Below are 14,035 nucleotides of genomic sequence, written 5' to 3'. Positions count from 1 at the left end.
TTCCAGACTCAGTGAAACAGAAAGACTGTAAAGATTTGCAACAAATGCTCATAGATGTTTAAGTAAATATTGATCTGAAGTACATTTATTTACCTGTACTGTGTGCAAGGCATTTTCTGCTGAACACACATGGTTAAAACAGTGTCACCAGAGTCGTGCATTTTCTATTGGATAACAAATGGTTCAGGAATGGAAGTGAAATACTAAATTGATAAAGCTATAATTAAAAAGGTCAAGATCTTACCCAGGATGCTTCATTCACGTCAAATGAATCATTTAATTCACTGATTTTCTTGCATCCATAGCCGCCAAAAAAAATCAACCTGTTAGAAATTAGTTATTTTTTGAAATGCAAGTAAAATTTACTAATTAAAATTTATAATAGCTTAATTATTACATATTATGAAGTTCCATTCAAGGTTAAAAAGTGACTAAAAATAACTTCTGAACATGATTAAGAATTCCCTGAAGAGTTTTCAATAAATTAGTGACAAAGCTCAGTGAAAATTTAAATTAATTCAACAAATGCCTTCCACATTCTAACTTTTATTGCTCTAGGAACAAAAGGTATAACATTTGTTCAGCAGATAAGTGGGTTTATTATGCTATGAATTTAGCTGTTTTACAGTGTCACCTGTGTTTCAGCAGTAGCACTTTTGCCCGAGTCAGAAGTCTGCGAGTTCAAGTCTCACTCCAGACACATAAGTGAGCACAAAATCTCAACTGACATTTTAGTGCAGTAGAGAAAATACTGCGCAGTAGTTGGTGGTGTCTTTTGGACGCGATATTAAACCGTGGTACCATATGCTCTTTCAGGTGGATGTACAAAATACTGTGACACCACTGAAAGACGAGCAGAGGCTTTCTCAATATCTCGACCAATATTTATTCCTCAAACGTATGCATGCATAGTATTCGGGATATTTGGGACTTTAATATTCTGTACGCATATTATAATAGTTACGGTTTCTAGGAGGCAGCTTTAATTAGAAAGATTGGAACATCAATTGCGTCAATATATCTGCAATACAAAGTTTAGTGACTTACCTGTCTTTGTATACCCAACATGAAAGTTTGTCTCTTGGTGTAGGAGGATTTCCTTGATAATTATTGAGTTTCTTCCAAGTAAATATGTCATCCTTTACTTGCAAATTAACACAATACAGCTGTTTCAAATGTTTAAAAAAAATTAGTATTCTTGTATCTGTATTACTGATGATTTCATTCCAAGTAAAAAAAGAGGGATAATTTACTGCCCACATCCTCTTACAAAAGGATACTTTAATAAATCATTCATAAAAACTGAAATTAAGTCATTTTCTTTCTAGTATCACATCGAAAAATGTTTACACAGATGAACAGTCTAGTAGTGGAGTAAATAGTGCGCAGACTTGGTTATCAGAACATGTAACCACTTCAAAATAATTCTAAACTTGGTAGTCAGCTAATTGAGGGACACTAAGAATGCAGACAGAAAACCTAGAACAGGTCAACTACCTAGTTAGTTGGAAACTGGTAGATGACAGGCAGGAATGACTGACTTCATTGATTCCTTTTAGTTATGAAAAGATAAATAATAGTCTTAGATTATTGAATATAGTTTTGTAAACTAAAAGGTTATACATAACTCTCCTAACCATTAGAGATGCAATAATTGCATTCTATGGTGTACACTCTGACGGGTCTTTTCAAGTGGTTCATTTAACTAAATCATAAGAACAATTTTTATTATGAGCAACACAGGGCAGCTTTGATCATGCATGTGTTTGATCCAATTTATTTCATTCCATTTCTCAGTTGCATACAACGGAAATCATAGACCAAGCCTGTCCCAATGGATGAAGAGGGCAAATCAGATCACAAGTTACCCAAAAGCAGGCTTTGTCCATAGTGTCTTATACAAGAAATTACATGGGGAAGAAAATCAATGAAAAGGAACAAAAAATAGGAGAAGTTAAAAGATAGTCCCTCTAAAGTAGCCAAAATTACAGAACTTAGTTCATAAATTGCATTTTACTAATTTCTCAATATAATAAGCACTGAATTTTAAAAATAATTTTAATAATTTTGCTGGGAAAATAAGCCACCTAATAAGATGCTGACGTTTATAGATTAGACACATTGTAAGGTTGATCCGAGTGAGCCAATTTCAATCAAGAGAATAGTAAGGATGCTATGGATGGTTTCAGAAACGTTGGACTTGAGTGAAGAAAATAAATTCACAAAAGATCCTGCTTCTGAACAATATCCAGGGACATCTAGATCATAGTCCATGAGGGCAGGCTATTCAACTCTCAGGTTCACAGCTGAAGAATCAATATTTAGTGAAGTACCACATGGCTGCTGAAGTTTAGAAAAAGTAGCTGAGCATGGGTCAGTGCCTTCAGAGGAAGAACAAAGGGGCAACGGCAGGAAAATGAAGGCTTTTGTAAATAGCCTTTTTAGACGATTTATGACTCATAAAAACTCAAATAAAAATCAGCAGTGCTTGAGCGGGGCTGGGCGCTGTTGAGGGTTGCATCTTCAAACCTAAAAAGAGGGTGGAATGTTAAGCCTGAATTCTATCACTCTTCAGTATTTCATATTGGTGTTCATACATTCGGTGACATTATGCTTTGCTGTTTACCGAAGGTAAGACAGAACATATTTTGCAAAACTGGCTCTTCATCTCTACAGCAGGAAAAGCGGAAAACATGATAAACAGAACAATAAAATCATTTGAAACATGTGACCTACTTCATTACTATATCCTAGGTCATCATATCCTCCAAAAATATACATGACACCATTCAGACAAGCTGCACAGCTTCCCGACATAGGACGAGGGAGCTCTCCTTTCATCGGTTGCCTCTGCCTGTATTAAAGGAACATAGGCAGAGACATTTTAATATATCAAATAAAATAAACTATCCTTGTGTGACTATATAATGAATGCTATTTAGCTCAAGTTTGCATCAATTAAAATCACTTGCCTAATTAGTATAGGGTATGTGACTCAGCCAAAAAAAGTATCAAATTACTAAAGAAACAAATGTTTATAATGGTATACCCCATCTTATTTCTTCATTGGCCTTCGTGACACCTACATCTGAAAGGGTAGATGGCCACAGTCCACTTCCAAGTGTCAGTCTCGGCTTAGCAGTAGCACTCAAAAATTACTTCTTCAGGGCAACCCTTGTCATCTCTGCCCAAAGACCTGTGGCTCCATGATTGGCCTGCTGAGTCACCAGAGGATACACAAATCAGGAAGTCTGATGTCATCCTTATTTTGAGAGACCAACGATGTACTCCATCCTTTGAATCAGAGGTCATAGATTCAAAATCCACTTCAGCAACTTGAGGGCATAATCTATGCTGACACTTCAGTACAGCTCTGAGGGAAAACTGCACTGTCAGGTGGAGCCATTTTAGAGGAGTTGTTATACCATAGCCCTGCCTGTCCTCTCAGGTGAATGTAAAAGATCCCATGTCACTTTTTGGAGAAAATCAGGCTGTTCTGCTGCTGTTCCAGCCTTCATCTATTCCATAGCCAAGTGAGTATTTGGTCATTTATCTCACTGCTGTTTGTAGCATCTTGCTGTGTGCAAATTGGCTTCCATGTTTCACCGCACTACAACAGTGATAACACTTCAATGGCTGTAAAGTACTTTGGGATATCCTACAGTCATGAAAGGGGCTAAATAAATGTAAATTCTTTCTTAATGCCAATGCATCTGCTTGTCAGTACGTGTCAGGGACCAGTCAAGCAACACTACTCAAATCCCTACTCTCCCCTCCTGAGATGTATTGTAGCCTTTTTATTTTGTCCATGACAATAATTGACACGCTTATTACCATGTAGGCATAAAAATTAGTTTAAAAACTGCTTGTCACAGATGTCCAAACAGTAAAACATTGAACTATTGCATTTAGGCCAATTCTCTCCGCTACAAAAATAAATGTACCTTCACCAAAGGAATGCCTAACAAAGGTGTTTTTGCACAGGCTCACACATCTCAGTGCTTCCAACCCAGGACTGCTGCAAAGACGACATAGCCCTGAAAGGCAAGAAGACGACATAGCCCTGAAAGGCAAGAAGATTGCACCACCCCACCCCCCCCCACCCCACCCCTCCGGGGTTTAGTAACGTGTCCCTTGAGGGCCTTTTGGATGCCGTGGAGGCCCACCATGTCCTCTACCCCCGCTCTGGCCACAGGAGGGGAAGCAACATAACCACTCCCGGCTTGGTAGGCGATGGCAGTAGCGATCAGTGCCAATGCTGCACAAAAGAGATTGGCTATCCAACGCAGATAGAGAACGAATGATCTCATCCGTGCTGTCAGCGTAAGGCAACCATCTCATCACTCTAAACTCACACACTCAAGCCCATCACACATTCACTGGCATCTCTCTCACTGCCAGCTCAAGGGACATCACCACTCACTCTCTCTCACACACCTTGATATCCTCTGGAAACTGCCTCCTCAGCCCTCACCATCTTGAGGCCACCTGCACAGATCAACTTCTGCCCCCACACACACCCTGGGATACCCCCTTTCCTATTACAGCCCTCACCCTGCAGCCGCTTCCCTTGCCTGAGGCCGCTTCTCCCCTATCCCCAAGCAAGCTCCAGCCCTGCAACCATTGAAAAGCCACCCCCACCTTATGGCTGGTCTGGTAGGTAGAGACCTGTCTATGAACCCCGCTAAAAGTGATTTGGTGCTGTCTGCAAAGCCTGGTGCTGATGACTGAGTGCTGACCGAAGCAAAGTAGGTAAACAAACTTCGAAGTCCCAAGCAAAGTGCAGCTCGCCAGACGCAGGTCATTTATGTACACTTGTGAAACACGTCAGCATGAGGGCAGATGATCCAGCATGGTTGGGGGGGGGGGATGATTCTAGCAGGCTGGCCTTATAATGATACGCAGATATATTACAATGAGGTTCCAGATGTCTGACAGTGGGAAACGTGATCTGCCATTGACAGGCAGAGCGGACAATTGCAAACTGGTTTCACAACGTTGTGAAACCGATTTTTGGCCTTCTCGCCACAAGGCCATAAGGTGCAGGAGCAGAAGTAGGCCATTTGGCCCATAGGTCTGCTCCACCATTCAATGAGATCATGGCTGATCGGATAATCGTCAACTCCACTTTTCTGCCTTTTCCCCGTAACCCTCGATTCCCTGACTGATTAAAAATCTGTCTATCTCAGCCTTGAATATACTTAACGACCCAGCCTCTACAGCTCTCTGCGCTAAAGAATTCCACAGATTAACTACCCTCAGAGAAGAAATTCCTCCTCATCTCTGTCTTAAAATGGGCAACCCCTTACTCCAAGATTATTTCCGCTGGTCCTAGACTCTCCCACAAGGGGAAAATAACCTCTCAGCATCTACCTTGTCAAGCTCCGTAAGATTTCAATAAGGTTGCCTCTCACTCTTCTAAACTCCACTGAGTACAGGCCCAACCTACTCAACCTCTTCTCGTAAGAAAATCCCTCCATACCCAGGATCAACCTAGTGAACCTTCTCTGGACTGCCTCCAATGCCAGTATATCTTTCCTTAGATAAGGGGACCAAAACCATTCGCAGTATTCCAGATGTGGCCTAACTAGTGTCTTGTATAGTTTTAGTAAGACTTCCCTATTTTTATACTCCATTCCCTTTGAAATAAAGGTCAACATTCAATTTGCCTTCCCGATTACCTGCTGAACTTGTACACTAGCTTTTTGTGATTCATGCACGAGGACCCCCAAATTCCTGTGTGCTGCAGTTTTCTGCAATCTCTCTCAATTTAAATAATATTCAGCTCCTCTATCCTTCCTGCCAAAGTGCATAACCTCACATTTTTCCACATTATATTCTAACTCTCAAGTTTTTGCCCACTCACTTAACCTGTCTATATCCCTTTGTAGACTCTTTGTGTCAATCCTCACCACTTGCCTTCCCACCTATTTTTGTGTCATCCGCAAACCTGGCAATAGTACATTCACTTCCCTCATCTAAGTCATTAATATATGTTGTAATAATTGTGGCCCTAGCACTGATCCCTGTAGTACTCCACTAGTTACAGGCTGCCATCCTGAAAATTCCCCCTTATCCCAACTCTGTCTTCTATTAGTTAGCCAATCCTCTATCCAGGCTAATATACTACTCCCAACACCATGGGCTCTTGTCTTATTAAGTTGCCTTATTTGCGGTACCTTATCAAACACCTTTTGGAAATCCAAATATATTACATCTGCTGGTTCCCCTTTATCTATCCTGCTTGTCACCTCCTCAAAGAATTATAATAAATTTGTCAGGCATGATTTCCCCTTCATGAAGCCATGCTGACTCTGCTTGATTATATTATGTATTTCTAAATGTTCTGCTATTACATCCTTTATATTAGACGCTAACATTTTCCCAATGACAGATGTTAAGGTAACTGGGCTATACCTGTTTTTTTGTCTCCCCTTTTTGAATAAGGGTGTTACATTGGCAGTTTTCCAATCCTCTGGGACTTGTCCAGAATCTAGGGATTCTTGGAAGATTACTACTAGTGCATCCACTATCTCTGTAGCTACTTCCTCTAATAGCCTAGGATAATATCCAAGCCATATTGTCCGCTCACAGCTGATGCCAGCAGGCAAGGAAAATTCCGCCTCGAGTTTTACGCTGGTTTTAGCTTCACATCAGTGCTAAGTGTGTTATGCCATTCTGGTGTGAGGTTGTCAATGAGTTCAGCCAGGTGAAGTGAGACCAGCTGAAGGAGGTAGGCTTGAAAATATTATGAACTGTGAGGAGGATACTTACGGACGTCAAGGGGACATAGACAGGCTGGTGGAATGGTGGACATGTGGCAGGTGAAACTTAATGCAGAGAAGTGTGAAGTGATACATTTTGGTTGGTTGAACGAGTAGAAGCAATATAGGGTGCAATTCTAAAGGGGGCACAGGAATTGAGAGACCTGGGGATATATGTGCACAAATCATTGAAGGTTGTAGAGCAAAATTGAGAAAGTGTGAATAAGACAAAGCTATTCTAGCCTTTATAAAACACTAGCTCATCCTCAATTGAAGTATTGTGTCCGATCCTGCGCATCGCACTTTAGGAAGGACATGAGGGCTTCAGAGAGAATGCAGAAAAGATTTACAAGAATGGTCCCAGGGATGAGGGTCTTAAGTTGCAAGGCTAGATTGGAAAAGCTACGGTTGTTCTTCTTAGAGAAGGTTGAGGGGAGATTTAATAAATAGATTTAAAATCATGAGGAAGGATGTTCCCGATGGTGGCGGAGTCCAGAACCAGGGGTCACAGTCTGAGGATATGGGGTAGACCATTTAGGACTGAGATGAGGAGAAATTTCTTCACCCAGAGAGTGGTAAGCCTGTGGAATTCGCTACCACAGAAAGTAGTTGAGGCCAAAACATTGTATATAGCTCTTGAGGCAAAAGGGATCAAAGGATATGGGGAGAAAGCGGGAGCAGGCTATTGAGTTGGATGATCAGCCATGATCATAATGAATGGCAGAGCAGGTTCGAAGAGCCGAATAGCCTATTCCTGCTCCTATTTTCTATATGTCTATAAGTCTGGGCAGAGCAGGTGGAAAGAAATTGCCTATTGGTGGAAGGGTTGAGAATCAGAGGACACTGATTTCAAGTGATTGGCAAAAGAACCAAAGAATGGGTGAGTTTAGGACCTGAAATGCACTGCCTAAGGTGGTGGTGGAGGCAGATTTAATTGAGGCTTTCAATTGGATAAGCACTTGAGGGGAAAAATTGCATGCCTAATGGGAAAAGGCAGGGTGGTGGGGTGGGACCAGTTAAATTGTTCTTACAGAGAACCAGCATGGACTTGACGGACAGAATGGCCTCTTTCTGTGCTGCAACCATTCTATGATTCTAGACCATTGTAACAGCACAGCACCCTCTACAGAGCATCTGGAACCTGAGAGAACAGGGCAAGCAACTGTGCGTCTCCTTAACCAGATTGGAGAATTGTTGATGAGTCATGCAGAGCCTGAACCAGGAAGTGCAATAATTAATTAAATGTCAAATCAGGTAAGAGAGAAAGAGAAAAAAAACAAGCAAAGTATTAAAAAAAAATTGTCTTTTAAATCTCAAATATTAAAAACTGAAGGAATGAGGCTTCACAAATGTATAAGTTAATTTTCAATACCAAAGGGGCTGTTTAGCAGTAATATTCATCATGCCCATAAAAAATGATACTTAGGCTCAAATTTACAAAACCCAATTTTCTGTGGCAAGTTCAGTCTGTATCTATGATGCAAGCAAGGAACTACATGGCATTCAATATATTTTATTTTAATGAGAAGCCAGGTGGGAGATGCATTTTCTGCACAGCTTATGGAGAAGTGGCACATCTTGGACTGTAACTTCTAGCTTTTCAGGATTAACTGGGAGTTTGTGCCCACCTGCAATTGCAGTCCAATTTGTGCATCAATATCACTTAGCAGCAGTGGCCAATTCATTTTCCTTTTTTTAAACCCCCAAATTCTGGCCCATTATATTCAAGTCCAGTACTTAACAAAAAGATCTTTCAGTCATGTGGCATTGTGTTACAATAAATCTGCTGTATTAAGCAACAGGCAAACAGATGTTGAATTCAGGTCACATTGGTAACATGAAAAAGTGCACTCCACACATTCAGTGAAAATAAAATCTATACTTTGTCACCAGAGAAAATTACTTACCATACACCACTTTCTATTTCATAAACCCAGATTTCATCATTTGGTAAATAAACCTCATTATTTTCGTACGTCTGCAATAGAAAAAAGTAACCATGTCTTACACCTTCCTGCAATCTTAGTCATATTTTGCAACATTACTAATCATCCAAAATTTGGAAGAGAAGGATGTAACAAAATTTGCTTTTCAAAAAAAGTGTGAAAATCGCTTGGTAGGAACAATAAGTATTTAACGTAAATGATTCCTATCACAACAAAGTGAAAAACTGCAAACATTTGTCCCCATAAAATATATCCTGATCAAAGTTGGATCTGAAGCAATCTCATGGAACTGGTCATGTCAATCCTTCACAGAAAAAGGCCCAATCCGAGTGATTAATTATCCACGAAGTTCCCTGCTCTGCTGGGTGTTATTCCACTGATACCAGCAAGTTACTGCTTAAGAAATCCCTATACATTAGTAGCCAGATAGCTCGTTTTTAATGCTAATGAATGTGCTTGCACTAGGAAAATTAATACTGGGAAAGTGAGGCAATGTATTGAAACTTTTTTTTGCAGTTTTGCGATATGCATAGCTACTGAAATCAACCCATCCCCATCTACAAGCAGCTCCCCGACTGGAGCACATGAGAAATTTTCAGTTCCTTCAAGGGCACAGGCGAACAAGAAATTAAATAATTTTTTTCCATGTTATTAGAGAGGGTTGTGGAGGGGAACTATATTTAATATGCTGTTCTCATTGCCTCTTTTGTACTCTACAAAATATTGTGACGGCTGCTTTAGAATATTTCTGATAATCCTTTTGAAAAACTCTATACAATTAATTTTAAAAAGTCAAATTGATGTGACATATTTTTATTTTCAGACAATCTAGAATATTCCATGAAAGATTAATAAATCAGAGATTTGACTGTAAATATTGCACTGTGCTTGGTGCATTGTTAACTGAATGCTTGACAGTTGCAAATTCTTCACTTAACAATACGCAAGTACCATAGAAATCCTCAGCATGATAGTGAAAATAATCCAGCATGAGCTTGGTTAACAGTTAAAAACAAAAGAAATTCAGCAACTAAAGCTTAATAATATAAATTCACCTTCTTGACAATACACAGGAAAGATTGGTTACACCAATTTAGAATCATTACACTCATAACTATCCAAATGAATTTTGGGGTAGATGGTAACTTCTCAGGTTCAGCTTCAACACTGTCAGGGTTCACAACATTCTTTGGAGGCTGTTTTGGAGAATTCCCAGAGTTTTTTTTAAATGGGATCTGGCTAGACCCTTTTTCAGAGGGCATTTAAGAGTCAACCACATTTCTGTGGAGTTTGGAGTCACCAGGTAAGGACAGCAGATTTCCTTCCCTAAAGGACATTAGTGAACCAGATGGGTTTTTACGACTATCGGCATCATCGTGGATTTTTAATTCCAGATTTTTATTGAATTCAAATTTCACCATATGGTGAAATTTGAACCCGGGTCCCCAAAGCATTACCCAGGGTTTCTGGAATACTATTCAGTGACAATACTACTATGCCACCACCTCCCTCCTTTAGCAGCACAAAACAAAATATTGCAGAGTGGTTCATCCATTATATATTGAAACTTCAGAACATGCGGTTTCTGAGGAGCACTAACCTTGGTTTAAGAATATCAATAATTTTTTAAGTTAGAAATAAAACTAACAAAGACAGAACATTAATGCAGACAGAGATGGTTTAAATCGTGTTCTCAAAAAGCCTGTCTTTTCACCTCGATGATGCTGATAACATTACACAAATGAATTTCAGGATTGAGGATATTGTACTGTGAAGACAGGCACATATAAATAGAGTAAATAAGCTAACTGTTTAATATTGAGGTTAAAAGAGATAGGGTTTTCATCAGAGTAGGGGGTAATGTAAGAAGAGATGATTAGCAATATATTTCCTTTTACATACACACATTGTAGCATAGAACATGCATCAAAAATCATTTACAACAAAGCTATGGCTTGAGAAAAGCAATGAAAGGAAGCAAAAGTATGATGTGAAAAAGACATGAAACCATCATTTTGCCGATCTATTTGTACAACTGGGTGATCATAAAACGTCAGATAGTGTTGCGTCCTGGAGGAGACCATAAGGCAAATGGTATAAAAAATGCAATGACTCTACTTAGTAAGGGAAGTCCTTTGGCTATCTTCAAGATCCAGTGGTGTGAACAGACTTGGGAAAACAGTTTACACAGTTCTTCATTAAATCTGCAAAATCAAGTGTTAGAAACAGGACTGGCGTGTGTTGCTTTCCATGGGCATTTAAGGTAACGTTTGCTCCATAATTGAAGTGAATTATCAGGCATATTACTGTCACTAAGTTTTCAAATCTGTTAAATGGCTGATAGAATTAGCCTAACACTTCGTATCAATGGTCAGCTCCTGAACCTGCTTTACTAACTGGACTTGGCAGCATACAACCAAGTGTGGCATCAAGTCATTAGAATCATACTGATTGGAGTCATATCTAGCACAAAGGAAGATGGCTGTGATTGTTGTAGGCCAATCAGCTCCACCCCAGGACATCATGCAGGAATTCCTCAGGTTGTGTCCATCTTCAGTTGCTCCATCAATAAGCTTCCCTCCATCACAAGGTCAGAAGTGGGGATCTTTGCTGATGTTTGCAGAGTGTTCAGTACCCGTAGTAACTCCATAGAACCATAGAAAAGTTACGGCACAGGAAGAAGCCAATCAGCCCATCATGTTTGCGCTGCCCAAAAAAATAAACTAGCCATTCATTTTTAAACCCACTTTTCAGCATCTGGTCCATAGCCTTGCAGGTTCCAGCACTTTAGGTGCAGATCAAGGTATCTTTTAAATGAAAGAGTGTGTTTCAACCTCAACCATTAATTTAGGCACTAAATTCCAGATGTCCACCACCCTCTGGGTGAAAAAGATTTTCCTCATGTTCCCTCAAATCCTTCTACCAATCACCTTAAATCTATGCTACCTAGTAATTGACCCCTCAGCTAGGGAGAAATAGGTCTTTCATGTCTACCCTACCTAGGCACCTCTTAATCTTGTACACCTCAATCAGGTTACCCCTCAGCCTCCTCTGTTCTAAGGAAAACAACCCTAGCCTATCCAATCTTTCCTCATACCTGCAATTTTCCGGCCCTGGCATTATTCTTGTAAATCTCCTCTGTACTCTGGAACAAGTATGTCCTTCCTGTAATGTGGTGACCAGAACTGTACACAAAATTCCAGCTGTGACCTAACCAGCGTTTTATACAGTTCCATTATTACATCCCTGTTTTTGTATTCAATATCTTGTCCATATGCTCTCTCTACCACCTCATCCATCTGTCCAGCCACCTTCAGGAACCTGTGGACATGCATTCCAAGGTCTCTCACTTACTGAACCCCTCTCAATATCCTCCCATATATTGAGTATTCCCTTGCTTTATTTCCCCTCCCCAAATGCATTGCCTCACATTTTTCCAGATGAATTCCATTTGCCACATTTCTGCTCACTCAACCAAACCATTGATACCTTTCTGGAGACAACAGCTATCCTCTTCACTATCAACTACACAGCAAATTTTTGTGTCATCTGCAAACTTCCTGATCGTGCCTCCCACATTAAGTCCAAATCATCAATATATACAACAGCAAGGGCCCCAACACTGAGCCTTGTGGAAAGCCACTGAAAACTGCTTTCCATTCGCAACATCCATTGATCATTACCCTTTGTTTCCTGTCACTGAGCTAATTTTGGATCCAACTCACCACATTCCCCTGTATCCCATGGGATCTCACTTTTGTGACCAGTCTGCCATGTGGGACCTTGTTAAATTCCTAACTAAAATCAATGTAGACAACATCCACTGCATTACCCTCATCAATCTTCTTATTACTTCCTCAAAAATTCTATTATGTTAGTAAGACACGATCTTCCTCTAACAAAACCATGCTGTTTACCCTTGATCAATCCACACCCTTCTAAGCGACAGTTTATCCTGTCTCTCAATTGATTCCAATAATTTGCCCACTGATCAGATCTGATTTGCAGACTGATCAGCGTATAATTTTCCGGTCTATCCCTTGCACTCTTTTTAAATATTGGTACAATGTTTGCAGACCTCCAATCCTCTGGTGCCTCACCTGTATCTAGTGAGGATTGGAAAATGATCCTCAGAGCATCCCCCATTTCCTCCAAGGCTTCCTTTAACAAACTGGGATACAATCCATCCAGCCCTGGTGATTTATCCACCTTCAAGGATGCCAGTCCGCAGATACTGAAGCAGTCCGTGCCCACATACAGCAAGACCTGGATAACATGCAGGCTTGGGTTGTTAAGTGGCAAGCAACATTTGTGCCAAACACATGCTGAACAATAATGATCTCCAAAAAGAGGGAATCTAAACATCGTCCTTTGATATTCAAGGGCATTACTATCGCCAAATATCCCACCACAACTATCCTGGGGTTATCGCTGATCAGAAACAAACTGGGCAAGCCACAAAAATTATGATGTTATAAGGGCAGGTCAGTGGCTGAGAATTCTCTGGCCGGTAACTCACACCTCCTTATTCCCCAAAGCCTGTCCACCATCAACAATGCACAAGTCAGGAGTGTGATGGAATACTCCCCATTTTCCTGGATGAGTGCAGCTCCAACAACAGAAAAAGTTCAGCACATTTCAGGATTAAAGTAGCCAGCTTGATCAGCACCCCATCCACCACCTCAAATGTATACTACCTTGACCACTGGCACACAGTGGCTTAAGTATGTACCATCTACAAGATGCACTACAACAACTCACCAAAGCTACTTTAATAGCACCTTCCAAAACCAACCCATTTACCACCTAGAAGGTCAGGTATTAGAACCTGCAAGTTCTAAACCATGTCACACACCATCCTGACTTAGAACTATCTCGCCGCTCTTCCACTGTTGCTAGGTTTAAATCCTGAAACTTCCTCCAGAACAACATTTGGGTGTACCTACACCACTGGAATTTCAGCAGTTTGAGAAGGCAGATCACCACAACCTTCTCAAGGGCAATTAGGAATGGGCAATAAATGGTGGCCTTGCCAGCAAAGCTCACAATCTATGAAAAAGTAATTTTTAAAAATACTGTTGCAACATCTGTGGTACAAGCTTATTCAGGATGCTTCTCACTTTTTGAAATTGTTCCCGTGTTTTTGTATTTCAGAATCATCAGTAACATCTTCTTGTTCACTCTGTGACTGTCTTCCAACATCTGCTTAGAGACTGCTGTGACGTCTGGGCTCTTAGCATTCATGGAAGGCTTAAAAGTATCAATGGTTTGATTTCATTAATCTGGTCAACAACATTTTAACTGCTGGCATACCATACAATTTCT

General features: G+C 40.3%; 2 protein-coding genes across 4 annotated transcripts in view; one reads left to right on the top strand and one right to left on the bottom strand.

The window, feature by feature from the left end:
- Window positions 1-14,035, top strand: part of pole2 (polymerase (DNA directed), epsilon 2) — a 144,325-nt gene that overhangs the window by 46,403 nt on the left and 83,887 nt on the right. The window lies entirely within an intron of this gene.
- Window positions 1-14,035, bottom strand: part of LOC144693047 (kelch domain-containing protein 1) — a 67,990-nt gene that overhangs the window by 33,188 nt on the left and 20,767 nt on the right. For all 3 annotated transcript variants that reach the window (XM_078562348.1, XM_078562349.1, XM_078562350.1), the window contains exons 2-5: window positions 8,672-8,742; window positions 2,737-2,854; window positions 1,048-1,166; window positions 245-323 (exon numbers count right to left, since the gene is read on the bottom strand). In XM_078562348.1, coding sequence (XP_078418474.1) covers window positions 245-323; window positions 1,048-1,166; window positions 2,737-2,854; window positions 8,672-8,742 — 387 coding nt within the window. The remainder of the gene's footprint in view (window positions 1-244; window positions 324-1,047; window positions 1,167-2,736; window positions 2,855-8,671; window positions 8,743-14,035) is intronic.

Source organism: Cetorhinus maximus, chromosome 18, assembly GCF_964194155.1.
Source record: "Cetorhinus maximus chromosome 18, sCetMax3.hap1.1, whole genome shotgun sequence".
Taxonomy (NCBI): Eukaryota; Metazoa; Chordata; class Chondrichthyes; order Lamniformes; family Cetorhinidae; genus Cetorhinus; species Cetorhinus maximus.
Note: the sequence above shows the minus strand (reverse complement) of the source record. Positions and strands in the feature narration are given on the sequence as shown.